The 26,256-nt window shown below is 46.1% G+C and overlaps 1 protein-coding gene and 1 long non-coding RNA gene across 4 annotated transcripts in view; one reads left to right on the top strand and one right to left on the bottom strand.

The window, feature by feature from the left end:
- LOC142160766 (zyxin-like) overlaps nucleotides 1-20,911 on the bottom strand; it is a 23,892-nt gene extending 2,981 nt beyond the window's left edge. The window contains exons 1-8 of one of the 3 annotated variants that reach the window (XM_075215750.1): nucleotides 20,815-20,911; nucleotides 13,620-13,871; nucleotides 10,459-10,694; nucleotides 7,497-8,318; nucleotides 5,478-5,595; nucleotides 2,992-3,161; nucleotides 366-544; nucleotides 40-160 (exon numbers count right to left, since the gene is read on the bottom strand). In XM_075215750.1, the coding sequence (XP_075071851.1) occupies nucleotides 40-160; nucleotides 366-544; nucleotides 2,992-3,161; nucleotides 5,478-5,595; nucleotides 7,497-8,318; nucleotides 10,459-10,694; nucleotides 13,620-13,863 (1,890 nt within the window). In that variant the 5' untranslated portion in view covers nucleotides 13,864-13,871; nucleotides 20,815-20,911. Of the gene's footprint in view, nucleotides 1-39; nucleotides 161-365; nucleotides 545-1,832; nucleotides 1,872-2,991; nucleotides 3,162-5,477; nucleotides 5,596-7,496; nucleotides 8,319-10,458; nucleotides 10,695-13,619; nucleotides 13,872-14,243; nucleotides 14,356-20,814 lie in introns of those variants that run through there. The other 2 variants (XM_075215749.1, XM_075215751.1) reach the window with 2 other exon arrangements.
- On the top strand, nucleotides 20,876-26,256 carry LOC142160767 (uncharacterized). The gene is made up of 3 exons (XR_012693302.1): nucleotides 20,876-20,926; nucleotides 22,021-22,606; nucleotides 25,298-26,256. It is a non-coding gene; the product is annotated as an uncharacterized LOC142160767 (long non-coding RNA).

The following is a 26,256-nucleotide window of genomic DNA, read 5'->3' as shown; positions in this document are numbered from 1 at the left end:
GGGATGGAGCAGACAGTGACAATGAGGAGCGAGTCTCACCTCACACTTGTAGCACATCATATGGAAGTTTTTCTCCAGAGCTACCACTCTCACCGTCTCATCCCGTCCAGGTTCAGGGGCTATTGGATCTCCACAAACTGAGCAGCGAGGGGCGTACCGCCTAAAATGTAGCCGTATATTAAAAGAAAGTAGAAAAACAGACACAAATACCTGGATAGGCTTCACAACACAAATGTAATTAGAACAGGATTGTCAAACGGGTAGGAAAATTAGAAAGAAATGGAAACAGCTGTGTGTGGAAATCTAGCTTGAAGAGAGCTAGTCCGTGGAGGGGGGGGGGAGCCACAGGGGAGTACATGACTAACCCGTGGTAGTCAGCGACGCAGTGTGGATGGTTATTCTGGTCCACAATAAAAGGTTCTCCCTGGAGAGCGCGGCGGCAGACGGCACAGGTGAAACAGTCTGGGTGGTATGCTTTACCCATAGCCTTCAGCAAGCGTTCTGTAATCTTCTTTTCACACACTGCACAGCATTCTAATGTGTCCTGGAAGAGAGAGACTGTTTTACACACAGCATTCGAATATGTCCTGGAAGAGAGAGACTGCACTACACACAGCATTCTAATATGTCCTGGAAGAGAGAGACTGCACTACACACAGCATTCTAATGTGTCCCGGAAGAGAGAGACTGCAGTACACACAACATTCGAATATGTTCTGGAAGAGAGAGACTGCACTACACACAGCATTCTAATATGTCCTGGAAGAGCGAGACTGCACTACACACAGCATTCTAATGTGTCCTGGAAGAGAGAGACTGCACTACACACAGCATTCTAATATGTCCTGGAAGAGAGAGACTGCACTACACACAGCATTCTAATGTGTCCTAGAAGAGAGACTGCACTACACACAGCATTCTAATATGTCCTGGAAGAGAGAGACTGCACTACACACAGCATTCTAATGTGTCCTGGAAGAGAGAGACTGCACTACACACAGCATTCGAATATGTCCTGGAAGAGAGAGACTGCATTACACACAGCATTCGAATATGTCCTGGAAGAGAGAGACTGCACTACACACAGCATTCTAATATGTCCTGGAAGAGAGAGACTGCACTACACACAGCATTCTAATGTGTCCTGGAAGAGAGAGACTGCGCTACACACAGCATTCTAATGTGTCCTAGAAGAGAGACTGCATTACACACAGCATTCTAATGTGTCCTGGAAGAGAGAGACTGCACTACACACAGCATTCTAATATGTCCTGGAAGAGAGAGACTGCACTACACACAGCATTCTAATGTGTCCTGGAAGAGAGAGACTGCACTACACACAGCATTCTAATATGTCCTGGAAGAGAGAGACTGCATTACACACAGCATTCGAATATGTCCTGGAAGAGAGAGACTGCACTACACACAGCATTCTAATATGTCCTGGAAGAGAGAGACTGCACTACACACAGCATTCTAATGTGTCCTGGAAGAGAGAGACTGCACTACACACAGCATTCGAATATGTCCTGGAAGAGAGAGACTGCACTACACACAGCATTCTAATATGTCCTGGAAGAGCGAGACTGCACTACACACAGCATTCTAATGTGTCCTGGAAGAGAGAGACTGCACTACACACAGCATTCTAATATGTCCTGGAAGAGAGAGACTGCACTACACACAGCATTCTAATGTGTCCTGGAAGAGAGAGACTGCGCTACACACAGCATTCTAATGTGTCCTAGAAGAGAGACTGCATTACACACAGCATTCTAATGTGTCCTGGAAGAGAGGGACTGCACTACATACAGCATTCTAATGTGTCCTGGAAGAGAGAGACTGCACTACACACAGCATTCTAATGTGTCCTGGAAGAGAGAAACTGCATAGCACATGGCACTCTGCAAACTGCATTTAGGGGCAAATTGCAACTAAATTAGAGAGTTTAAATCTTATTATTATATATTAGTCCATATTCATAGACAGATAAACCCAAATGGCTGATTGGTCACTGTGGTTCAATACAAATCTTTTTACTGTTTTGTATTACACTACTAGAATATCTTGTTAATTGGCTCCTCCCCCTCATCTGCATAGGATACCACAGACACTACAAATGAGCTGCCAGCAATGAAGAGGGAACAACCGGATAAAGTCAATAATCAAAAAACTGAAACATTTCCTCCAGTACTGACAGAATATTCATCAGTTCTATTAAATCTGAAAGGTATAATTGATGGCCGCATCTGACAGGAGATAAATTGGTTACTATTTTTAATTAAAAACCCTTGATAGAACACGACAAATTTAAAAAGCAGTATTATTTCCTATAACAGCTAAAATACAATTTCCGTAATTACTAAAGACAGTTTTAGCGCATCAGAACCGAGGACATTTGAGACAGATGTGATTGTTTGCTTGGCACAGCCGACGTCCTGTCAGTTATACCACTGAATGACAACGTAGCCAGGCTCTATTCGTGACAAATTTAGTTAAAAATAAGCCTTTTTAATTAATGTATGACATTATTTTGCTAATAAAGTTCAGCATCAGGGAGCCAATGTAGGACCATTTTAAATACTTTCCTGTTGAAAAAGTGGGTGTGGCCACGCTAACAGCACCTTTTTGATCAGCGTTTATGGCTATCTGCCTCTACACTTTCCAATGTCACATGACACATACCAATAAATTAGATATTCTATACAACAATCAAAGAGCAGAAGCCATTTTTTTCTACTGCAGAAGGGGGCGTGTCAACATGGTTTGTGGGTGTGGCTTTGCAGGAGCATAGTTTAGGTGGATTGACCAGGGGTGTGGCCTAATGTCCCATTTAACAATCAAGAATGTTGGATATGATTTGTCTGTTATATTCCAAATATTCCCAAAGATATGAGCAACCTCTTTAAATAAGAAAATTCATGTTTGGTTTCCATGTAGGACAGGTGAATAGACACAGACCCCAGAAGGACGTCACCTCCCCAAACTCACCTGGTAACAATCTTCACAGAGCGGTCGCCCTTCGTATTCATAGTACTGCTGCCCTTGTAGCTGCTGGTCACACTTGGTACATGTAAAACAGTGCACGTGGTACAAGTGCTCACCGGCTCTCACCACGGTCTCTGTCCTAGACAATCCCTGGCCACATAGTTTACAGCGATCTAAAGAGAGCAGAAAATGAGAGGTACTAAGCGTTAATATATTCTTTACCACTGAGCTGCATATATATGATTGACAATTCCACCTACTAAGAACACTTTAAAATACTTTCTTCCCCTTATACAATATGACTGGCATATTCAAGTTGGATGCAAGAATTTAGTTTTATATAGAGGTGCATTTAATACTACAGTCTTCTTTTATCTAGAGTCTCATGACAACTTTGTGCTGTTGGAGGACCCTGCTCCTTCCACTATATAACTCTCAGTCTGTTGCATGCTACTTACATCCGTTCCTGCTGCCTCCCACACGATCAGCACACTCATCACTCGCTGCTGGGTTCATTTGGATGATCTAATTGGCTACAAATTGTTCTATCCCCACCCACTTGCAAAGTGAGAACATATCGGTTCACAGGGCTTGTTTCTGATAGGCTGAGAGGGATAATGAGAGTAGGATATGACGTGGGACCATAAGACCCGCCGAGGACACTGGAAGTTCTAGGAAACCAGGCATAACAGGCAAGTAAAATCTTTGGGTATTTTGTACTTAAATGAAAACTACTTTTCACTGCTGATCCAGGTCTTCAAAATCAAACACGTTATACAGATGAAATAGAGACTTAAAACAGGACTCTGGAAGGGTTATAGAGCCATTTATACTGTAATTATTCTCTAAAATTTCTCACTGCTCCATAACACTTCAGAATAAAGTAAGGAAAAAAGTACCAGAACAAATCACAAATAACTCAGAAGAAATAAATAAATGAAAAAATAAACAAACCTGGGAGGAAAAATAATCTAAGTGAGTAAATTGAAATCACATTTGGAGCCCAAATCTAAATATTTCCATTTTACTTGTCCTCAGTCACCCCGTAGGAAACACTTATGGCTCCACTTCACTCATCCACTTTAAAGTTTACATTACAGTAACTGATTCCCGTAAGCAATGAGTGGGTAAGAGACGGATCACTGTAAACAACCTGTTGGTTATTATATAATGCTAATTATAATATATAATAGGAGCACAGTAACATTTACAACCGTTCTTCTACGTACAGCCACCATGTGTACAGTTTCACGGGGCACAAAGCCATCCCCATCTGCTACTAATACAATACAGTGTGAAAGGACGCAGAATATTGTCACATGGTGACATCATTATAGCAGCGCATTTGAAGACCAGGCAGAGGCAGAAGATAACAGAGATAGGCGCCATGACTGCCAGACAGGACCAATAGAGCCGTGTAACTTGGATCTAACCATAAACCGCTATCAGAGCCAGTTCAACCAGAAAAGATTACAGCAGACAACAGGAGTGACCTTGGGAAGTCTCTCTTGGTTAAAAAAAATATATATATTAAAATGAAAAACTGTAGAACAGAAAATAAAACCATTGGGCCTCTAGTCTAATGTCATTTAAAGAGCCCACGACTTTGTAAAAACTGTATCACTATTCTTAGACACCGCAACGAGAACAAAAAAAGATATTGACACAAATATGCTCATCTAGAACAAGACTATTAGAAGAATTATAGTCTGAAACCTGTGCAATGTCATTTGTGAAGCTGAAATGTATATTTTAAAACATATATATCCAGGGCTTCTTAAGTTACAAAAGGGAGATAGCAAACGGGTGAGGGAACCAACAGGCGGGTGAGGGAACCAACAGGCGGGTGAGGGAACCAACAGGCGGGTGAGGGAACCAACAGGCGGGTGAGGGAACCAACAGGCGGGTGAGGGAACCAACAGGCGGGTAAGAGAACAAACAGGCGGGTAAGGGAACCAACAAGCGGGTGAGGGAACCAACAGGCGGGTGAGGGAACCAACAGGCGGGTGAGGGAACCAACAGGCGGGTGAGGGAACCAACAGGCGGGTGAGGGAACCAACAGGCGGGTGAGGGAACCAACAAACGGGTGAGGGAACCAACAGGCGGGTGAGGGAACCAACAGGCGGGTGAGGAAACCAACAGGCGGGTGAGAGAACCAACAGGCGGGTGAGGGAACCAACAAACGGGTGAGAGAACCAACAGGCGGGTGAGGGAACCAACAGGCGGGTGAGGGAACCAACAGGCGGGTGAGGGAACCAACAGGCGGGTGAGGGAACCAACAGGCGGGTGAGGGAACCAACAAACGGGTAAGAGAACCAACAGGCGGGTAAGAGAACCAACAGGCGGGTAAGGGAACCAACAAGCGGGTGAGGGAACCAACAGGCGGGTGAGGGAACCAACAGGCGGGTGAGGGAACCAACAGGCGGGTGAGGGAACCAACAAACGGGTGAGGGAACGAATACATGAATAAACGAATGACATGAATATACCCATGGTATGTGCCTCTGCTGTGGGCTGTTTGTCCATCTCCCGCATCAACTGCTGCGTCAGCATCTCTAACTCTTCCACTTCCTTCATGTTTAGCCCGTGAGGACCAGCGGGCCGATCCTGAAAGAGAAAGAACTACTAAATACCTGAAGTCAGAGCTCTTATTCAGCCCACCTCAGAAATCGCCCATGGTCTAAATTAGGTCTGGACAACCTGCGCCCACCTCCACCACCACCATCTCCAGGTGTTGTTAAACGTCAAGCCCCAGCAAGCTTTGCCAACCAACAGCTAGCAGGGTATGCTGGGACTTGTAGTTTCCCCAACACTTGGAGAGCCACAGTTTTTCCAGGCCTGGTCTAAATTGTAAAGCTGAAATATATGCGGAGATCTGATGGATACGATCTGAGTAATAAGCCTGCGAGCGGGGCCTTCTCACCTCTCAGTTTGTTTAGTACTGTGTTTGTCCCCAATTGTAAAGAGCTATGAAATTTGCTGACACTATATAAATACATGTTGATGATGATGATGAGGATGTTGATGAGTAATATGGGACTGTTGACCAATTAGGTCAACCAGTTGGGTGATCATACTGAACAAGTTAGGTTGCTGGTCAAACAGACTGGGTCACAGGTAGGCACGGTTTTGTGGACAAACCATAAAGATCAGGTCGTAGGGCAACAGATTGCCTCATATTTTACCAGATTTATTTCCTATGTATACTTTAAAAAGTATCAATGAATATTTTTAATAAGCACATTATGCATATTAGATGTCTGGAGGTTGGGGTCATTGAGCTATGTGGTGATGTCGAGAACGGGGGTCTTCATGGACAGTTGATGGCATCAGATTTTGGTTGGGGTGGATTATTGTTTTGGGCCGACACACAGGGAGCAATTTGGTCTAAAATATTTTGGGTCGAGTTTGAAACCTGAAGAAGGGGCCCTTGAAACATTGTGTTCCATATCCAGCTCTTGGAATAAATATATTCCGAAGGGAAAGCTTAAACTCACTAATTACTTACTCACTATTACTTACTACATATATTAATACTTTCTGGCTTCCTTCTGTGCTGCTCAGACATCAGATTATTGATTATTTGCCGTAGTCCTAGGACAGTGTTGGCTAACCTGTGAAAATCCAGGTGTTTGTGAAACTACATGTCCCAGCATGCTTTGCTAATATATAGCAGCTTATTGCTGGAAGGGTATGCTGGGACTTGTAGTTTCACAACACCTGGAGTGTCACATGTTAGCCAACACTGTCCTAGGATATAACACAGCTCTTGTGACCCATGTTCTGAATAAAACAGTGTCCAGTGAGCAGCTTTTGGTCATATCTCAACACAAACACAATAAACTACTCTGCATGAAGATATAATGACGTGGGTGAAAAGCACAGAAGAAATTTAGAGGGGGGGGGGAATCAGGATTAGGCGTGCACAAATCAATAAGGTTAAGTCGTCTGAAGGTGGAAAACCCCTTCATTAATTACAGGGGGTTAATATAAAACATTTTAATGGGAACTCTGCTAACTTGGTTTTATCATTAAAGGCTAACACCCGCATATCAACATCCGCTTCATCCCTGAACAACACAGCACAAGAATTACTAAAAGGCCGTTTTATTGACGGTTTCAATCTCCCTGCATTGACGTCACAGCATTGATTGGCAGTTCCATCCTCCCCCGCCACATTACAGCATTGATTGACAGTCACTGCGCTGCTAAAGTTAATAAACTCTATAAAACGCAGACGAAGCGTGAGCAGGTAGAAGCAGAGGGGTTAGTCGGCTACAGTTGTAGAAGAGCAGAAGAAAGAGCAGCTAGGAAGACGCTAAATAGATTGCAGAATGCTTCTAAGCCTCATTAGCAGCGCAGCAAGATATTTTCTCCTGGATAAAATAATATGCAGCCAGACCGAAGGGCCTGTAAGAGGAACAGGTGTTCTTCTGGTCCCAGCGGGATATCGGAGACACGTCTATCTGACCTATCGTACTCAGGTATTTGCTTATAATTCCACTTACAGGCTCAGAAGGTCGTTGCAAGTTGGACAGAGGGCCTTTCTTCTGCACTCCATCAGATTCTGGTTTCTTAATCGTAAAACTCTCTGGCTGTGGTTTCGGGACTGGCGTTCCATTGGATTTTATCCCCTGGCTCCTAACGGTGTCCATCTGTGACCCCAAATTCCTGTTGTTCTCCGCCTGAGGGCCCAGGATTCTGCCATTCTCTTTCTGCGACACTTCAAACTCAGGCCTCACTTTCTCCAGCACTTGAGGTTTCTCACGTTGTTGTGCAACGTTAAATCCTGGTGACCGCGTAGAGGACGGTACAGAATGAGCCAGGGGCTCCCCTGTAGCGGCCGGAGGTCCTCTGACAACGGGTTGGGATATCGGAACCTTCTGCTGTGGCTCTGTCACTGGATCTATTTGTTTTGGGGAGAATGTGTGCGGAGCAGAAGATTTAGGGGTGAACGTGTGAGGGGGAGCAGGTTTTGGAGAGAATGTTGGTGCACTCACCGGTTTAGGAGAAAAGACTGGAGCAGGTGGGGGGTTAGAGGAAGACTGTGCAGGGGAGAACGTGTGAGGGACAGGAACCTTTGGAACAAATGTAGGGGCAGAAGGTTTAGGAGAAAATGCAACTGGGGCTACTGGCTTTGGTGCTACTGCAGCGGGGGCAGCCGGCTTTGGGCTAAATGTAGAAGGGGCAGCGGGCTTAGAGCTATATGTAGATGGTGGAGTTTTAGGTGTAAATGTTGAAGGGGGGAGAGGTTTAGGAAGAATGGCAGATGGAGGGGCAGGTTTTGGAGCACATACAGGCGGGACTGGTGGGGCTGGTGGTGGACTGACCTGTGAAAAGACACAATATTAGGAAGACACCTCAAAAGTCACTCCCCCACCCTCCGACATGCTTGACAACGATCAAAACAGAACACTGTACAATGTATAAGGCATCGAGATGCTGAAATATGTGCCAATTTTATCCTACTCTACCTGGTGGGCCACAGATTGCCTTAGAAGTATCGCATTGAGCAGTCAGGTAACCTGAGGCTTTCCAGCTGCTGTAAGACTACAATCCCCAACACGTACAGACAGGTAGTTTTACAATATCAGGGAAGACACAATGGGGCATATTCAATTAGGTTTCCGGTCCGCGGGAACGCGCCGCGTAGTTAATCCACGGTACTGCATTAACATGGATTTTCGTGCGCACCCCATAGGGTTGCGTAGGAAAATCTGCGTTATTGCGGTACCGCATTACTGTCAATACTGCGCAGGTTCCGCGGTAACGCGCATTACCACGGACCAGAAACCTAATTGACTATGTCCCAATGTGTTCTACACAATACTCCCTGGTCTCCATTTTGTTTGCCGTTTCTTAGGATTGCTGAACTACGTCAGAAGTAAAAAAAAAAACAAATAGGCGTTTGCCTGTGTTTATCTTCGCTTTACATTTTTAGGTATAACCCCCTTGTCCATTACACGGGAGACCATAGGGGAGGTATAATGACCACGCTGGAACCGGATCATAATGATGCTTGTTTTTTTAGGACAATCACCCTGGGGAAGGTAGCTGTGCGGCCGCGCAGTCTATTTATCTACTATTTATCATTTGCCCAATAATAGTGTGTGTGTGCGTGTGTTATTATTATTATTATCATTTATTTGTTAGGCGCCACAAGATTTCCGCAGCGCCGTACACAAAGCAAACAGTAGACTATACAGGGTATATACAGAACAATAAACAAAAATACCAATGCTTCAGAAACTCCAGTTAGGTTAATGCGGTAGAGGCGGAGTAGAAGAACAGGTGTGGAGACAAGAGGGAAGAAGGCCCTGCTCATTCGAGCTTACATTCTAAGGGTGGGTGAACGAAACAGACACGATTGGAGGAAGTTGAAGTGTGGGGAGAGGGACCGGGAGGAGAGAGGGTAGAACGTTTGGAGGAGATGCGGGGTTAGGGAATTTAGACTTGTAGCCCCAATGGGGCAGGGACTGATGTGAATGAGTTCTCTGTACAGAGCTGCGGAATTAGTGGTGCTATATAATTATATGGTAATAATAATAGCCAGCTCTTCTCACCATAAAAGGGCAACCAGTAATGCGGGGTCTCCTGCTATAATAATCCACTCTTAAAGTGGTCAGGGCAGTACAGGTGTTTTTATTAGTAGTTTAAGCCCCCACCCAACACAAAAACAGAACAGCGACCTGGGAGAATTGTGTAGAAAAAGGGGCAACCTGTAGCGCTCGTTATTGTGGAACTACAAGCCCCAGTACCTCCAGCAGAACAGGCACAGATTACCCAATTCCAGTGCACACAGTAAATACTGTACTAATTAAACAAATAAAAGTACCGCGAGTGAACTATAGTTTTTATGGCTTCACACTTATCAGCTGCAGTTTGTTTCCCAACATCACAGCTTTAAAGTAAACAGAGAGGATCTTGGGGTAAATGTATCAAGCTGCGAGTTTCCAGCAGGTTTGAAAAGTAGAGATGTCACCCATAGCAACCAATCAGATTCTAGTTACAATGTATTCAGTACATTCCACAAAATGATAGGTAGAATCTGATTGGTTGCTATAGGCAACATCTCCACTTGATACATGTTGTGTCTAAAGCTGGGTACACTCTAATGCAATTATCCTGCAGATCGTGGGATTCATACCTGTTTGGTCAGATATTGCAAGAGTGTGATCATCTTTTATCATACAAAAACACATTGTTTGATTTGGTTCTAAACGTCCTAAAAAATCACAATCAACGACACATCTTCCACATTTGCCCGACATCGTTCCATTGTTGATTGTGATTTTTAGGACGTTTATAACAAAATAAAATGATGTGTTTTGGTATGATAAAAGATGATTGTGGAAGCGTGCACACAGTATGTGATCTCCAGGATACAGGGTGTCCTTTTCATTTGGAAGTCGGACTCAGAACTTTAGTAAAACCACAATACAAAAAAATCTGAACTCTCTGCTGCTTTACCTGGATGTCTGTTGTTCCAGTGACAACGCCCGTTTCCTCCAGCGGAGGGGGCGACGGGAAGGACTCTTCTGCAGGGGGTGGGAACGGCTCAGCGAATTCAGGCGGTGGAGGAGGAGGAAAACTGGAGGTGGGGGAACCAGGAAAATCATCCCCAAAAGAAGGTGGCGGAGGCGGGAAAGATATGGTGGGGCTCATGAGGGAGTCGTCGCTGGGTGGGGGAGGCGGCAGGATGAATTCTAAGGAAGACACATAAAATATTATCAGACGTCAACAGCAAAACATTCTATTCAAGTCTGTGGCTTAAAATGGACCTCTGCTGTAAACCACAACATCCTGTTTCTAGCAAACATACATTTATAGGAAAAAATTATTTTTATTTAGAAAACAAATGTTGCACCCAAAAGAAACTTAGAGCTCAAAAAATGACAAACACAAAAATAAAACACTCAAAGTTCATAAATATTTATGTAGAGGTTTCCATGCCGTAACCCAGCTCCAGGTATTAGATATGACTCATGCTCACGTCATGTTTAAGCTATTGTCCGTTATACTGCTGCCTTTAGCAACTCCTATCTGGAATTCTGTGGTGCAAGAAATCAATGTGTGCACAGTCATAGGATTACTTTATAGTGCATTTCCAACATAACTGCTTTTCATAGCGGCTTAAAACTTGGGGGATATTTACGAAAACTGCTCTGTGTAGAAAAGATAGCGTTTCACATAGCCAGCGAGCAGATATTTTCTCCCATTCTGTAATCTTTACAAGACCCAAGGAGACAGAATTTCATTGGCTGTTATGGGCAACACCCTTCAATGTTTTTATTTATAGTTTACATCTGTGTTCTTGAACCATGTCTTTATATCATTTGACACCGGTATAGATTGGGACAGGACACAAACCTGCTCTTTAGCTAGAAGGGTAACCAAGGCAGTGAGCTGTGTTGTATCTCATAGCAACAACATCAAAGGTAATTTACTAAAGTGCAAAACATACGTCTCGCAGATTTATTCCATTCCCGCAATTGCACCTGTTTGTTTCCCTTGCCCAAAAGGTGTACGGAGGAGCTGTAGAAACTGTGTCAACAGCAACTCCCAGGTAATACAGTGTACTTGTAGCTGTTCTATACAGTGATTACACAACTTCTATCCCCTTTCAAGGTGAACACTACCAAGATACAGAATGTATAACTTGCACACCGGATTTCCTGTCCGCAGAACTGGAAGTCATATTAGAAAACTACTCAGCCAATCACATAGTTACCGAACAAGAGCACTTGAAATTTTAACTATCTTACACAGAACATGGTATGAATACTTTTACACAGACAGTTATAGATGGGTGACTTCATAGCTCAAATTTCCGTTTAACAGACCTTTTAATTTAATTTCTCTAGGATTCATCTGTAAGACAGCGGCTCTTAATTATCTCATTCCACAGCTCAACAAGCTCCTGACTGCAGTATTGTGGTCACAAAAACACACGTCTGATCCAGTATTTACACTCGTAGCCGGCTCTCAAGTGAGCAGAAAAACTTAATTCATTGGGAAGAGAAGTTATAAAATACAAATAAAGCTCATTTATTAATTATTCGTTATCACTGCGGCACTGTTTTAGAATTACAGCTCAACTAAGCAATTTATTTCTCTTACTGGAGTCCTGGAGTTCAAATCCCCCAAAATGAAATAAAATGCCAAAGCTGCCCACACATGACTCACAGTGCCAGATACAGGATGGTTTTCGACGTTTGGCAGCTCACATGACTGAGTAAATCGGATTAGACGCAATGCTCTGTGCTTAGGAGAAGTGGGCAGCACGGTGGCTCGGTGGTTAGCACTTCTGCCTCACAGCACTGGGGTCACATGATCGATTACTGATCATGGCCTTATTTGTGTGGAGTTTGTATGTTCTCCCCGTGTTTGTGTGGGTTTCATCTGGGTGCTCCGGTTTCCTCCCACAATCCAAAAACATACTAGTAGGTTAATTGGCTGCTATCAAAATTGACCCTAGTCTTTCTCTGTCTGTCTGTAAGGGAATTTATACTGTAAGCTCCGATGGGGCAGGGACTGATGTGAGTGAGTTCTCTGTACAGCGTTGAGGAATTAGTGGCGCTATATAAATAAGTGATAGTGATGATGATGATGATGATGATGATGGGGGCCTCTGAAAGATGACCATACACCCAAACCAACTGCAGTCATCTTCCAGCAGGAATAACCATCATGCCCAGTTATTATACTATTAGTTTTTCGTCAGAATACTATTGGGCACGGAGCTTGCTTGACGCCAACTGGCCCATATCACCGGTGATGTAGTCACGTGATGTCCACTTTGGACAACCACTTCTCACCCTCTCTACATACCCAGACTTACGGGGAACAACACAGACCCAGGGCCTTCTGCAGTGCTCTGCTCACTTTTCCCCATCCTTGTGGAGGATTTTTTTTTATATCTGCTCTCTGCTTGAAAAGGTAGAGCTGCGTGCACCTAACAGTAGTGCATGCAGCATTGCCCATGTATATTATGGGGATAGGAAGAGTTGAAGAGCAGCCAAGCACTGTCTAATATTATAGCCACCCTCCCATGCATGCTGGTCACTCCCACTGGTGGCATGGTGTGCAAACCCACCTCTACGAATCCTGCGTTTGCCCCCTCAGGGGGCTTTTTGAGAAATAGTTATACAAAAGTCATACCCACTCAAGAAAGTTTCCATCTTCAGCACCAAAAGCAACAAAACCTACTTAATAATACACATTCTTTCCGCTCTCCAAATCTTCCTGCAGTTTAATTACACCAGTTGTCAGAGAATGCTGGTGCTGTATTCCCCCAATAGCTGAACAGTCACAGGTGTCCTAACCCAACCCCTGTTTTGGCATGAGAGGAATTCTGTCAGGTCAAATATAGAAGGATTCCAAAGCTTCACCAAACGGACCACCCTCCCATACGAAACAGGTGTCGCACACAACGTCTCTATGTTTGGTGTTTCTAATGAAACCAGAGAAAGTCTGATGTAATAGAGGTAACTAAGAAAATAAAGACGACCTAATATTATCCCCCCTTCCGAAACATGAAGCCAAAAACAGCTTTGTACTCACTGTGCCAAGAAAAGACTCAATAAAATACACACAAGGTAACAGAGAAAGAAAAGAGATGTTCTTATTACCCTCCTGCTCTCCACTAGGTGGCGCCAAGGAAGGCATCTCTCCTACTTTCCCTAAGAAAGCACGAACGCCAGGAGCGGAGATGTTCTCTTGGGGTCCTGCATCGTCTGCCGCTTTAAACGGGTTCACCTTGGGCTTGGGTGGCACCACCGGAGCAAATTTTTTGGGCTGGTTGTAAAAAGACGGAGTAGAAATGTTGATGGTGAACGAAGAGGTCATACGGGTGGCAGGAGTCGCTGGATCCATCTTGATCCCTTTAATAGAAATAAAAAATGTAAAAAAAACAGAGAAAAGGACAAAGATCTTCAATGAAAAAATAAAATATATTTTATACAAGCAGAAAAATTATAAGCAAACACACGGAAATCCCCCGGCACGACTGTTTATTATACACACAAAAGGAAAATATATCGTTTAGCGGATTCTGATCCCCGTGGACATTACTCATCCTCATCTTACTCTTTACTAGGGTAACCCCTTAGCTGCCGGAGAGGATGCAACACAGCAGAGTCTGACAACACCCTCTTAATAATAAAACCGCTTCCAGGCCACGCTTAAGGGTTGCAAGCTCCAAGGGCCTGGCATGGGTTAAAATACAGAGCAGTTAAGTGTAATTTAACTCTCACTATGAACAAATCCTGCACAACAGCTCTCTGCCAGCTGAAGGTTGAACGCCTTCCTCCGCCTGTCTCTCTCTCTGAGTCTGTCTCTCTTTGTTTCCATGGAAATGGTCCCGTGGGTTTCTGCCCAGCTCAGCATTTAAAACCATGGCAGCCTCCTATGATAGACGGACTATGTGGGGCTGGAGAGAGGCGAGAGATTTGGTCCTGGTACAGAAAGGACTGTGGTGCAGCGATTAATCTGCAGTAGGAGCACAGCGACTGACCCAAACGCAGGATGGGCTGATACGTCCACGTTGGACAGAAGTACAGGCGGCAGTTAGTCCATGTATTCTTACACTGTGCATTTTATAAACGTTTAATTCGCTTGATTCCAATGGTATTCACATCACTTCAGAGGCAGCACAGACCGCTCAATAACATAACTCTGAATATGGAGGGGAGGGCAAAAAAAGGGCGCTGTGAGCGGGGAGAGGGGTACTATATGAGGAAGATGCTGTGACGGGTATTAGTGGGGGTTCTCCGGTATAAGGGTGCTGTGAGCGGGGAGAGGGGTACTATATGAGGAAGATGCTGTGACGGGTATGAGTGGGGGTTCTCCGGTATAAGGGTGCTGTGAGTGGGGAGATGGGTACTATATGAGGAAGATGCTGTGACAGGTACGAGTGGGGGTTCTCCAGAATAAGGGTGCTGTGAGCGGGGTACTATATGAGGAAGATGCTGAGACGGGTATGAGTGGGGGTTCTCCAGAATAAGGGTGCTGTGAGTGGGGAGATGGGTACTATATGAGGAAGATGCTGTGACAGGTACGAGTGGGGGTTCTCCAGAATAAGGGTGCTGTGAGTGGGGAGATGGGTACTATATGAGGAAGATGCTGTGACGGGTATTAGTGGGGGTTCTCTGGTATAAGGGTGCTGTGAGCGGGGAGAGGGGTACTATATGAGGAAGATGCTGAGACGGGTATTAGTGGGGGTTCTCCAGAATAAGGGTGCTGTGAGTGGGGAGAGGGGTACTATATGAGGAAGATGCTGAGACGGGTATGAGTGGGGGTTCTCTGGTATAAGGGTGCTGTGAGTGGGGAGATGGGTACTATATGAGGAAGATGCTGAGACGGGTATGAGTGGGGGTTCTCCAGAATAAGGGTGCTGTGAGTAGGGAGATGGGTACTATATGAGGAAGATGCTGAGACGGGTATGAGTGGGGGTTCTCCGGTATAAGGGTGCTGTGAGCGGGGAGAGGGGTACTATATGAGGAAGTTGCTGAGACGGGTATTAGTGGGGGTTCTCCAGAATAAGGGTGCTGTGAGTGGGGAGAGGGGTACTATATGAGGAAGATGCTGTGACGGGTATTAGTGGGGGTCCTCCAGAATAAGGGTGCTGTGAGCGGGGTACTATATAAGGAAGATGCTGTGACGGGTATTAGTGGGGGTTCTCTGGTATAAGGGTGCTGTGAGTGGGGAGATGGGTACTATATGAGGAAGATGCTGAGACGGGTATTAGTGGGGGTTCTCCGGTATAAGGGTGCTGTGAGCGGGGAGAGGGGTACTATATGAGGAAGATGCTGTGACGGGTATTAGTGGGGGTTCTCCAGAATAAGGGTGCTGTGAGCGGGGAGAGGGGTACTATATGAGGAAGATGCTGAGACGGGTATTAGTGGGGGTTCTCCAGAATAAGGGTGCTGTGATTGGGGAGAGGGGTACTATATGAGGAAGATGCTGAGACGGGTATGAGTGGGGGTTCTCCAGAATAAGGGTGCTGTGAGTGGGGAGAGGGGTACTATATGAGGAAGATGCTGAGACGGGTATTAGTGGGGGTTCTCCAGAATAAGGGTGCTGTGAGTGGGGAGATGGGTACTATATGAGGAAGATGCTGTGATGGGTACGAGTGGGGGTTCTCCAGAATAAGGGTGCTGTGAGTGGGGAGAGGGGTTACTATATGAGGAAGATGCTGTGACGGGTATTAGTGGGGGTTCTCTGGTATAAGGGTGCTGTGAGTGGGGAGATGGGTACTATATGAGGAAGATGCTGAGACGGGTATTAGTGGGGGTTCTCCGGTATAAGGGTGCTGTGAGCGGGGAGAGGGGTACTATATGAGGAAGATGCTGTGACGGGTATTAGTGGGGGTTCTCCGGTATAAGGGTGCTGTAATTGGGGAGAGGGGTACTATATGAGGAAGATGCTGTGACGGGTATTAGTGGGGGTTCTCCAGAATAAGGGTGCTGTGAGCGGGGAGAGGGGTACTATATGAGGAAGATGCTGTGACGGGTATTAGTGGGGGTTCTCCAGAATAAGGGTGCTGTGAGTGGGGAGAGGGGTACTATATGAGGAAGATGCTGAGACGGGTATTAGTGGGGTTCTCCAGAATAAGGGTGCTGTGAGTGGGGAGAGGGGTACTATATGAGGAAGATGCTGTGACGGGTATTAGTGGGGGTTCTCCAGAATAAGGGTGCTGTGAGTGGGGAGAGGGGTACTATATGAGGAAGATGCTGTGACGGGTATGAGTGGGGTTCTCTGGTATAAGGGTGCTGTGAGTGGGGAGATGGGTACTATATGAGGAAGATGCTGTGACGGGTATTAGTGGGGGTCCTCCAGAATAAGGGTGCTGTGATTGGGGAGAGGGGTACTATATGAGGAAGATGCTGAGACGGGTATGAGTGGGGGTTCTCCAGAATAAGGGTGCTGTGAGTGGGGAGAGGGGTACTATATGAGGAAGATGCTGAGACGGGTATGAGTGGTGGTTCTCCAGAATAAGGGTGCTGTGAGTGGGGAGAGGGATACTATATGAGGAAGATGCTGAGACGGGTATGAGTGGGGGTTCTCCGGTATAAGGGTGCTGTGAGCGGGGAGAGGGGTACTATATGAGGAAGATGCTGAGACGGGTATGAGTGGGGGTTCTCCAGAATAAGGGTGCTGTGAGTGGGGAGAGGGGTACTATATGAGGAAGATGCTGAGACGGGTATGAGTGGTGGTTCTCCAGAATAAGGGTGCTGTGAGTGGGGTACTATATGAGGAAGATGCTGAGACGGGTGTGAGTGGGGGTTCTCTGGTATAAGGGTGCTGTGAGCGGGGAGAGGGGTACTATATGAGGAAGATGCTGAGACGGGTATGAGTGGGGGTTCTCCAGAATAAGGGTGCTGTGAGTGGGGAGAGGGGTACTATATGAGGAAGATGCTGAGACGGGTATTAGTGGTGGTTCTCCAGAATAAGGGTGCTGTGAGTGGGGTACTATATGAGGAAGATGCTGTGACGGGTATTAGTGGGGGTTCTCCAGAATAAGGGTGCTGTGAGCGGGGAGAGGGGTACTATATGAGGAAGATGCTGAGACGGGTATGAGTGGGGGTTCTCCAGAATAAGGGTGCTGTGAGCGGGGAGAGGGGAGAGGGGTACTATATGAGGAAGATGCTGAGACGGGTATTAGTGGGGGTTCTCCGGTATAAGGGTGCTGTGAGTGGGGAGAGGGGTACTATATGAGGAAGATGCTGAGACGGGTATGAGTGGGGGTTCTTCAGTATAAGGGTGCTGTGAGCGGGGAGAGGGGTACTATATGAACTATATGAGGAAGATGCTGAGACGGGTACGAGTGGGGGTTCACGTGCACTGACATAATGAGAAGAGGGTGATGCAGAATGAGGATACACAGACGTATCACCCTATACACAATGCTATGTCAGAGCATCCTGCATTGAGCAGAGGGTGATGTAGGATGAGCGTGCAGTGTGGAACTGTGAAGGGGAAGATATAGGAAGGTGCACCAAATACAGGGTGGTAGGCTGAAGATGTAGTGACAGAGCATAGACAGTAGGGGGTGCTGCAGGATAAAAGTGTACAATAACAATAATATGAGAACAGGGTGATGAAGGATTAGGATATCTGTGACAAAACAAATGACCGTATGAGCTAATCTACTGTAACTAGTAAGAAAATGGGGTACTGCAATATGTGGGTACAGTAAATTAGCAGTGATAATAGTGGATGCTTCAATAAATGGGTACTGTGAAATAGAAGTGAAAATAGGGGGGCTGCAGAATGTGGGTGCAGTGACATAGTGATAATAGGGGGTGCAGTGACACAGTAAGAATAGGGGGTGCTGTAGGATGTGTGCACAGTGACATACCGTGAGAATAGGGGGTGCAGTGACATACAGTGAGAATAGGGGGTGCAGTGACATACAGTGAGAAGAATAGGGGGTGCAGTGGCATACAGTGAGAGTATGAGGTGCTGCAGGAGGTTAGTACAGTGATATTAGGGGGTACAGTCACATACAGTGATAATAGGGGGTGCTGCAGGATGTGCGCACAGTGACATACCGTGAAAATAGGGAGTGCAGTGACATACAGTGAGAATAGGGGGATGCTGCAGGATGTGCGCGCAGTGACATACAGTGAGAATAGGGGGCGCAGTGGCATACAGTGATAGTAGTGGGGCCGCAGGATGTTAGTGCAGTGACATGCAGTGAGAATAAGTGGTGCAGTGGCATACAGTGATAATAGGGGGGGCTGCAGGATGTTAGTGCAGTGGCATACAGTGAGTATGAGGAGCTGCAGGATGTTAGTGCGGTGGCATACAGTGAGAATAAGGGGTGCAGTGACATACAGTGATAATAGGGGGTGCAGTGGCATACAGTGAGTATGAGGAGCTGCAGGATGTTAGTGCGGTGGCATACAGTGAGAATAAGGGGTGCCGTGGCATACAGTGATAATAGGGGGTGCAGTGACACACAGTGAGAATGGGGGGGCTGCAGGCTGTGGGTGCAGTGACATACAGTGAGAGTAAGAGGGGCTGCAGGATGTTAGTGCAGTGACACACAGTGAGAATGGGGGGGCTGCAGGCTGTGGATGCAGTGACATACAGTGAGAGTAAGAGGGGCTGCAGGCTGTGGATGCAGTGACACACAGTGAGAGTAAGAGGGGCTGCAGGCTGTGGATGCAGTGACACACAGTGAGAATGGGGGGGCTGCAGGCTGTGGATGCAGTGACACACAGTGAGAATGGGGGGGCTGCAGGCTGTGGATGCAGTGACATACAGTGAGAATAGGGGGGGCTGCAGGATGTTAGTGCAGTGACACACAGTGAGAATGGGGGGCTGCAGGCTGTGGATGCAGTGACATACAGTGAGAATAGGGGGGGCTGCAGGCTGTGGGTGCAGTGACATGCAGTGAGAGTAAGAGGGGCTGCAGGATGTTAGTGCAGTGATATACAGTGATAATAGGGGATGCAGTGACACAGTGATAGTATGAGGGGCTGCAGGATGTTAGTGCAGTGATTGATATACAGTAAGTGGAGGAGCTACACAGAATTCTGTGACTACTGGCACTGTACAAGGTGTATAAACACTACAGATATATGAATGCAGCAGCACAATAGCACAGACATGAGCTGTGTCTGACACATGCTGGATCTGGGCACAGTAATAACTGATAGGCCAGAAAGTTTGTGGCCTGCAGGTCAGGAATGAGGTAACCAGCAGAGAGCTGTGGGCCGCAGGGCAGGAATGAGGTAACTGTGTGGGGGAGGTCTTGTTCTCTCAGGATGTGGAAGGATAAGAGGTGAGTGAGCAATGTCTCAGGATTGCAGGGGGGAGGAGGAAGGCTGCCCCCTGTACCCCCACCCCCCTTCCCCAGCTGGGAGTCATTAACTAACATTACAGGACTGAGCTGGGGGTAACAGAGACATCACATCCAGAGCTTCAACATGGAGCAAAGAGACAGCCCTCCACAGAATACAGGGGGAAAGAGACAGTCATCAATGTGCAATAGGGGAAAAGAGACAGACATCTACAATGTGCAACATGGGCAAAGAGACCGTTCTCCAGGCAGTATGCATCACAGGGGGGGGATAGACAGTAGACAGACCATCACAGGGGGGGGATAGACAGACCCTCACAGGGGGGGGGGATAGACAGACCCTCACAGGGGGGGGATAGACAGACCCTCACAGGGGGGGATAGACAGACCCTCACAGGGGGGGATAGACAGACCCTCACAGGGTGTGGATCAACAGGGGAGGGGGGCTGGGTCCAGCACTCACTGTATATCAACAGGGGGAGAAAAAGAGACCCCTCCACAGAGTCATTTTCAACAAAATGAAAAAAGAGACAGCTTCCCATGATCTCACACCTAAAAACTTTATACCATAAAACCACATAGCTAGACAGCCATTAATTAGAGTACAGTAAGGAAAGAGACTGCAACATGGGAAGAGACAGCATTTCATACAGATCAGGGATGGGAAACCCCTCTGGTATTGTGACAAAGAGACAGACTTTAACAATAGACATGCAGAGCAACATGATACGTGGGACACAACACAAAGACTGCTGCTGCCAGGGCAGATCATGGCTCCTAGAGACATCCTGCTGTCACATCTGGGCATTAAAGCGTTCCAGTGGTAAGAGACATCACTAGATTACAGGAGACAGATACATACCATGCCCAGGGCAGCTAGCAGGTAACCTGCCCTCCCCTGGGGCAGAGCCCACTAAACACCTTTACATCCATGCACAATCACACACAGGAGACAGACTCCCAACAGCAAGAAACACAGAGACAGACCAGGGTCACAGACAGTGAATGCCTCTTACCTCTGAATAGCAGAGACTGACTGCCAGCAGAGACTGAGAGACTGCCTGAGACAGCCCAGGGGGAGTGGAGAGGGCGAGGCTAGCAGATGACTGGGAGTGTGTCACACTATCGGTATGTGTGCTGTGGTCACTCACTAGGTGTCTGTGCACTCTTATCAGTCTATTGTGTGTGTATGACTGTCTACTTGTGTGTGCCTCTCTCTCTGTGCACTCTTATCAGTCTATTGTGTGTGCATGACTGTCTACTTGTGTGTGCCTCTCTCTCTGTGCACTCATCAGTCTATTGTGTGTGCATGACTGTCTACTGGTGTGTGTCTCTCTCTCTGTGCACTCTTATCAGTCTATTGTGTGTGCATGACTGTCTACTGGTGTGTGCCTCTCGCTCTGTGCACTCTTATCAGTCTATTGTGTGTGCATGACTGTCTACTTGTGTGTGCCTCTCTCTCTGTGCATTCCTCTTTCCGGCTGTCTAAGTGAGTGTCTGTCTCTGCATGACTGTCTGCATCTATATACCTGCACTCTGCAAGCAGCCTGTCAACCACTGGCTATCAGTGCATGTCTCTATTAGACTGTCTACCTCAGTGTATAGATATATTGAGTGTGTATGTCTATGTGAGGGTGTCTTTTTCCTCTGTGCATAGATAGATATGTTGGACTGTCTACCTGAATTTGCCTGTCTCTCTCTTCATAGCTGTAGTGGACTTTGTCTACCGTGCATGTCTCTCTGTGTATGACTAAATTAAACTGTCTACTAGAGTTTGTCTGTGTCTGTGCATGTTGTCTTAGGCTGTCTTACTTTTCTCATAGTTATGCATGCACATAATATTCTAGATTGTAAGCTCTGCAGACAATTTTCCCTGTCTCGCTGCACCCATTTTTCTCCATTTAACCCACCATTATCTAATTAAACCCTGTTAGTGACTTCTGTAAAGTGCTGTTAAATTTAAATCAAAACTATTTGTATATGTTGTATGTGTCCAGTAATGCAATATGTCCATGTATAGCTGTACAACACGCTGAGCTCTGTACACATACGTGTTCCTTTAGGTATATTTATATTAATTGCTCGTCTTTTGAAAAAATTTCAAGTACTTGCAAAAGTTTTTAGAGTCCATAAATCAGTGAAGATTCTCTCTTAGTGTGGATGGGGAATGGGGGGAAAAAAATATTCTGTGACTGTCTCATTGTGTTCTGCTTTTCTTGCAGTCTCTTGGTGTCTCATTGTGACCTCATACTGTCGGTTCTCTTTGCCCATAAAAGGAACAAAACGAAAAACCAGGAAATAAGGAGTAGACATGCCAGGAGGGACCCCCCCCCCCCACCTCCTTCTCCACATACAAGTCATACTGCTACATCACAGCTTCCCCTCCTGTAGCTACACCATTCCTTGCCTCTCCCCTCCTGAACACACATTCCTCAGTCACACACAAAGCTGAACACAGGCTGCATATCAGCTATACCACTTGTGTACACAAACTATTTCATCACACAGATTGCTGTGCAGCCGCTTGGTGTAGTAATGATACTGTGTAATACTGAAGTCACTAGTTCAAGAAGTTCACTGGAACTAGTGAAGTCAGGGAGGCACGAGGTGCCAAGGTTTGTTCCGTTTTAATGCAAATTGCGCCATGAAGCTCCGACCGCCTCAATGGACACCGCGTGGACAGGGGCGCAATGACTTCATTAGCGTCGTCATATGCCTTGAGTGGCGTGAATGACATCATCAACTCGCCTATTCTTTTCATACCTCCTCTCCGCATTACTGGAGGTATGAAAGGTAGGTAGGTGCGAAGTAAGTATTTTGGGATAAAAGTATGAATATATTCTTATTAAGTGACTTTATCTAGTAATTGTGACAGTGCTGGTAGCAAATCTGCTTACACAGTTCCACATTCACCACTCTTTAGCCATTGTTTCTCAGGTATTGTCTATCTGCTCCCAGACCACTGCTATCTTACTCAGGTGTGATAATCCACTCACCAAATAATTACTTGGGAGAGTACAGTGATGGCAAGAGATGTGTGACATCATTGGGAGCAGGGTATGACATCATTGGGAGCGGGGTATGACATCATTGGGGGCAGGGTATGACATCATTGGGGGCAGGGTATGACATCATTGGGGGCAGGGTATGACATCATTGGGGCCAGGGTATGACATCATTGGGAGCGGGGTATGACATCATTGGGGGCAGGGTATGACATCATTGGGGCAGAGTATGACATCATTGGGAGCAGGGTATGACATCATTGGGAGCAGGGTATGACATCATTGGGGGCAGTGTATGACATCATTTGGGGCAGAGTATGACATCATTGGGGGCAGGGTATGACATCTTTGGGAGCAGGGTATGACATCATTGGGGGCAGGGTATGACATCTTTGGGGGCAGGGTATGACATCATTGGGGGCAGGGTATGACATCATTGGGGCAGAGTATGACATCATTGGGGGCAGGGTATGACATCATTGGGAGCGGGGTATGACATCATTGGGGCAGAGTATGAAATCATTGGGGGCAGGGTATGACATCTTTGGGAGCAGGGTATGACATCATTGGGGGCATGGCTTCGTATAGACGCAACACAACCTCCTAAGTTTGCTTAGGCACTGCATAGAGGGGTAGCCTATCATTAAATCTACCATACTGTATATATCTTCATCATCATCATCATCTATTCATATAGCACCACTAATTCCGCAGCGCTGTACAGAGAACTCACATCAGTCCCTGCCCCATTGGAGTTTACAGTCTAAATTCCCTAACACACACACACAGACAGAGACTGACTAGGGTCAATTTGATAGCAGCCAATTAACCTACTAGTATGTTTTTGGATTGTGGAGGGAAACCGGAGCACCCGGAGGAAACCCATACAAACTCCACACAGATAAGGCCATGGTCGGGAATTGAACTCATGACCCCAGTGTTGTGAGGCAGAAGTGCTAACCACTAAGCCACCGTGCTATAAATACCGATCACCCACAACATTAAAACTACTGACAAGTGAAATGAATAACATGGATTATCTCCTCACAATGGCACCTGTCAAGGGGTGGGATATATTAGGCATCGAGTGAACAGTCAGTTCTTGAAGTTGATGTGTTGAAGCAGGAATAATGGGAAAGTGTAAGGATCTGAGCAACTTTGACAATGACCAATTTTGATGATTAGACTGGGTCAGAGCATCTCCAAAACGGCAGGTCTTGTGGGGTGTTTGCGGTATGCAGTGGTTAGTACCTACCAAAAATGGTCCAAGGAAGGACAAGTGATGAGTCGGTGACTGGGTCATGGGTGCCCAAGGTTCATTGAGGCGCCTGAGGAGTGAAGGCTTGCCCATTTGTTTCAAACCCACAGAAGAGCTACTGAAGCATAAATTGCTGAAAAACTTAATGCTGGTTATGGTAGAAAAGTTTCAGAACGCAAAGTGCGTGTATGGGGCTGAGTAGCCGTAGACCAGTCAGTGTGCCCATGCTGACCCCGATTCAACACCGAAAGTGCCTACAATGGGCACGTGAGCGTCAGAACTGGACCATGGCGCAATGGAAGAAGGTGGTCTGGTCTGATGAGTCACGTTTTCTTTTGCATCATGTGGAGAGCCAGGTAAGTGTACGTCATTTACCTGGAGAAGAGATGGTACCAGGAAGCACTATGGGTAGAAGGCAAGTCAGCGGAGGCAGTGTGATGCTCTGGGCAATGTTCTGCTGGGAAACCTTGGGTCCTGGCATTCATGTGGATGTTAATTTGACACGTACCACCTACCTAACATTGTTGTAGACCCCTTCATTGCAACTGTATTCCCTGATGACAGTGGCCTCATTCAGCAGGATAATGCGCCTTGCCACACTGCAAAAATGGTCCAGGAATGGTTTGAGGAACATGACAAAGAGTACAACGTGTTGACTTGGCCTCCAAATTTCCCCAGATCTCGATATGATTGAGCGTCTGTGGGATGTGTTGGAAAAACAGGTCTGAGCCACGGAGGCCCCACCTCGCAACTTACCGGACTTAAATGATCTGCTTTTAATGTCTAGGTACCAGATACCGCAGGACACCTTCAGAGGTCTTGTGGAGTCCATGCCTCGAGGGGTCAGAGCTGTTTTGGTGGCACGAGGGGGGGCCTACACAATATTAGGCAGGTGGTTTTAATGTGGCTGATTGTGTGTGTGGATAGATAGATATATATATATATGTATATATGCAGTCCCAATACATACACTTTACTAACAGACAACTCAAAGACATTTTGTAGTTATTTATAAACTAGGAATTCACCAACACATGAGCCGGTGAGAAGTAATTGAGTAACCTCATTATCACATCTTCTGCAGCAATGACATATCTCCACTAAATACACAACATGATAGACCTGGAAACCCTTGTAAATTCTTACCTTGTGTTTGCAGACTAGTGATGTCAGTTATGTCACATGATGAAAGTATACCAATCACATCTCATACAACATACCTTGTTCTCTTTGCAGGTATGTCATACCTCTCAACAATGTGAAAATTCCTGTGGGGATAGAAGTGTGCACAACTGCCACAAAGCCGCAGTGGGTGTGGTCATATCACAGAGCTGCGCCATTCCAGCAGGACCATGCCTAGCACTTCAGAAGCAGTAAGTCAACCCAAGTCACTTCCTTGACATCTTTCCAGACAGATTGCAGAGCAGCAAGAAGCAGGGTCTACCAACCCACTGTCACAGCAGTCAGGAAAAATTCCTGACGGTCCAGGACAGAACCCCAAAATTTAAACTGTTCCGCCACGATGAGAGGTTGTTTGGAGGAATACTTATGTCAGTGTAAATGGAAATAATATGAATTAAAATGAGTCGATGGCAATGTATCGTGTGTCGCAGAAGGTCCCCCATTAGCAGCAAAAAAAATACATACCCAAGAAATAACAGTCGACAAATATAGAACACAGTGCTTTACTTATTGCACACAGACACAACAGTGGGACAAGCCAAGGTTGTGGTAAGGAATGGCGGCAGCGCCGCTATGCGGAGTAACATATTTACAACTTAATTACAGAAAACATTCATTTTAACAATAGATATATTGTCCTTGGTTGCCTGTGAAGACGTTGCTTTCTTTACGTGAAGGCTGAGTTTCAAAGGAGCGATCTTTTGTTTACGCGACTCTCCGTCAAATCGGTCGGTATTTGCATGTTTTGTTTCATATCACCACTTTAGATTGTTTGATCCTTTACTGCTGCAATTGAACTTTTGCATATTAAACAAATCAGCCTGCTCTTTTCTTCAATGAAGAAAAATGATTTGTCCAAGACTTGTTCCATTATCTGATCTCATCTGCAGTTTTTCTCTACACTGCAATAGACGCATCTTCAGAGTGTTTTGTGTTCTGCGCACCAAAGACACTTCATGTCAGTGACGTAAAAAGGATCTAATTTAGTACCTTAAATCTCCCACCCCTGGTCC

This window comes from Mixophyes fleayi, chromosome 6, assembly GCF_038048845.1.
Source record: "Mixophyes fleayi isolate aMixFle1 chromosome 6, aMixFle1.hap1, whole genome shotgun sequence".
NCBI classification, from domain to species: Eukaryota; Metazoa; Chordata; class Amphibia; order Anura; family Limnodynastidae; genus Mixophyes; species Mixophyes fleayi.
This window is presented reverse-complemented; position numbering and strand designations above follow the sequence as displayed.